Genomic DNA, 3,484 nt, shown 5'->3' with positions numbered 1-3,484 from the left:
AAGTAGCTATTTAAGCAATTTCTTTAGAGTTATCAATAGAAGATCGTAGTGTCAACAGGGATTAACAGTGTTGCAAGCAAAAATGATTTTCTCCCCCTTTAACGCATCCATCCCTTTTTAAATGAATATAAAATGCAACTTAACATAGATTAGGTTATACCATAGCATCCATGCTATGATGTTTATCTTTCCATATAAAAGCTTGCATTTGTTTTTCTCATCAAAATTGTTGTGGACTATCCAGAACAATGATGCAATCAGTGTTAATCATTGTCTAATTCATATTTAATTAGGTTTAGAGATATGATTTCAGTTGATCGTAAACTATTTGATTCTAATTACTGGTACTCCAGGCTTCATGTATGTAAACTGCAGATTTAAAACACTACAATTTAAACTGAAATGATTAAAGATTAGGTCTGGAGAATACTGCACAGTAGCCTACTTTGACGTAAAATGTAGATTTATGATAGAGGATGTAGGAATTCCTAAAAATCATCATTACACAGCACTTACAACAGAACAAAAAGACAAAAGAGGATGTGAACAACAAAGTTAAGGCTCATCACCGACAGAGACAGAGACGCCTGGTTGTATGAATGAGAGTAATGTATCTTTATCAAGAATATTATTCCTTTTCATTAATGATAACAAGCGAAAGCAGACTATAAACATCAGTGGAGAGGATCGCGATGTTTTAGGATCTGATGCATCTGCTACCAAACCCACAGCAACAGAGATGCCATTCACATATCTTACATCTCCAGAGTCATTTGCTGCAATTAGGAATGTGGTTAAGACCCCAACGCACCCCCTTAGCCACTGCCTGCCAACACACCCTCATACAGAAACACACACTTACCAGTTCCAACAAAGCCCACATTGTGTTGTGTTCTGCTGAGGGATTGTGGCCCAGGCCGGTTCAAACTTCACACCAGCATCAAACAGGGGCAGATACATTGATAAAAGTGAGCGGGCGATACAATGAAGCTGTTTTATGTTTCCTGCAGGTTGATTATATCAAAGCTGTCGGATCATGTCACTGCTGCTGGTGGGTGGAAACATTAAACCTATTAAATGCCAGTTCTTCAATAACTATGAAGAGGATAGGAGTTTGTGGAGCTGTTTGTGAAAGATTTTAAGACCTGGATGAATGCTAGGTTTTAGCCAAAAAAATGAGCTTCTAACAATAAATCAGTGTTAAATCAGATCCCTTGTGTTTCATGAGCACATGATTAATTATACATGACCATGGTCCTTAGCAGGTGTTATTGATGGGTGCATGCATTAATAATTTACTCCGTTTTTTTTGGATGGATGACCGACCCCCAAACTAGAATATATTGTCTATGCATGTTAAAGTACTCTCACAGTAAAGTTGACCTTCTATTCAGACTGATAAAAGCCCTGGCACTTTGACCTTTTACACTTTGACATGTGTTAGATATTGCTGCCAATAGTCCTTGTTTATATATTTTTAACAAATGTGTAATACTGTACTTTTTGTGTGTACATGAATTGGCTTTCATTTTCTGTTTACACATTTACTTGCCTTGCGTTGAGACAAATAAAGTATTTTGAATTAAATTGAAACAGGATTTATCCTATCAAATCCTGATAGTTGAAATGCAAACGCTTCTAAAGATAGTTTAGCCTTCAAGTGACCTACAGCAGCTTGTCTGTTTCTCTGACTAATTTGGGATGTTTATTTGTCCAGCTGACTATAACACTTGCCGTTATACTTTACCCTACAACAGCAAAAACAACCAGAGTTAGCGTTTCCTTAGCTCTGTCATCTGTATTGCAGATCATAGCCTTTTACAACTGTTGCCTGGAATAATTGTTTTACTTTAATTCCATTCAAAATACATTATTTATTTCTCAGGTGGGAAATATGCTTTTTTCCCAGAAGACATTTTGACAAGTCACACTCAGAAAACACAAGTGTGGACAATAAAATCAAGATTAGATTACAATTAAGATGCTTTATTGCTCCGTTTACATTATATCATTAATAACGCAATCAAGTCAAAATGTCTGCTGTAAAAAAGTTAGCAAGCTGGTTTTCAAACATTAAAAATGGCATCTCCTAATGCATTCACACAAAAACAATGTAAAAAATCTAGATTATGAAGATAAATTAAAAAAACGTAATGAATTTGTGGCTAACCTAAGGTGTCTTATATTGTTAAGACATTAAGTTATTTATCATCCAACTGTGTTTACATCCTTACCCTTGGGTATACTAGATACACATTAATGAAGCAACTATCATCACTAGTAGGCCTACTGCTGGCTTTTTAATTTTTTACTAAAATATATATGATGGAAAATAAACTAATTTAAACTGCAGTCACTTCCCGTGGTGGCCGCTGGGAGCGCAGTGAGGGGGTTCAACGCCCGGTGGGGCACGCGCAGCGGCAGCCTGCATTCAGACAGCACCGGGCAGAGAGGAGAGCAGCCGCCGGGTCACAGGCTCTTCACTTCGAACTACTGGACACACCTGGACCGCGCTGAGATGCTGCTGCAGGGAGGACCCACTGCTGCTTATGTTGCACTTTTATTTTATTATCATTTGCTGGAGCCAACTTTGGTGCTCGCCTTCAACCTGGACACCACTCATGTCATCAGGAAGGACGGAGAGCCCGGCAGCCTGTTCGGGTTTTCTCTCGCCATGCACCGGCAACTCAACCCGGATACCAGAATGTGAGTATTTCTTTAAATGTACAGCTCTGTCGCATTGTTTGCATTAATCTGCCTGTGATTAAAAGTGCACCTGATGACGGGACAGGTTCAGTTTAATACTCACAGAAGTAAATATTAACTTTTGAAAATCCTCAACCCTATGAATTAAAAAGGCCTAAATTAAGTTTATTCTGGAAAGGAAACTATTCTGCCTTTGCGGGAGTACTAGAATCATTGTATCCACTTGTTGTGATGGCAGGCATGCCATAACTTGAGAAAGTGACCTAACTATAGGAGCCCATAGTGTTTCTTGTCGTGTTTTGTTCTCATTTTCAAAAGAAGTTTCCCTGTGGTGCTTTGAATATAAAATGGTAGGAAGCCAAAAGACAACACGGGAATAAACAATGGTTATAACTGTGATGCAAATGTGCATGTAAGGTCCAACTGAGGAGGAGAGAGCAGAGCTGTAATGTTGCCACTTTAGGTCGATCAGTTATTGTTGAATATAGTATCTTAATAGATAATTTATTATTTGGATATAATAATAATTGGAATAAATAAAGAATAAATGATAGATTGATGGAAATAATGCTACATTTCAGCCCGAGATAGATGATGATTAAACATGTTTTTGTAATCCCAGTTTTTCTAAGAGAGTGTTTAGTGAAAGTGTTGCATTAACATTGTTCCTGTTAATCAGTAATCTCTACTAATGAGTGCTCTGTAAAACAGAACAGACTTAGCAGGTGTATTTCCACACACCAGTTGTATCTCTAAACTGTGATTTATGAACAATACT

The 3,484-nt window shown here is 37.6% G+C and overlaps 1 protein-coding gene across 1 annotated transcript in view; it reads left to right on the top strand.

Moving 5' to 3' along the window:
* The first annotated feature begins 2,436 nt into the window (after positions 1-2,436).
* itga6a (integrin, alpha 6a) overlaps positions 2,437-3,484 on the top strand; it is a 19,041-nt gene continuing 17,993 nt past the window's right edge. Inside the window, exon 1 of the mRNA XM_034213441.1 lies at positions 2,437-2,706. Within this exon, the coding sequence (XP_034069332.1) occupies positions 2,519-2,706 (188 nt within the window). The 5' untranslated portion in view covers positions 2,437-2,518. The remainder of the gene's footprint in view (positions 2,707-3,484) is intronic.

The sequence above is a fragment of the Gymnodraco acuticeps genome, unplaced genomic scaffold (genome assembly GCF_902827175.1).
Source record: "Gymnodraco acuticeps unplaced genomic scaffold, fGymAcu1.1, whole genome shotgun sequence".
Taxonomy (NCBI): Eukaryota; Metazoa; Chordata; class Actinopteri; order Perciformes; family Bathydraconidae; genus Gymnodraco; species Gymnodraco acuticeps.
Note: the sequence above shows the minus strand (reverse complement) of the source record. Positions and strands in the feature narration are given on the sequence as shown.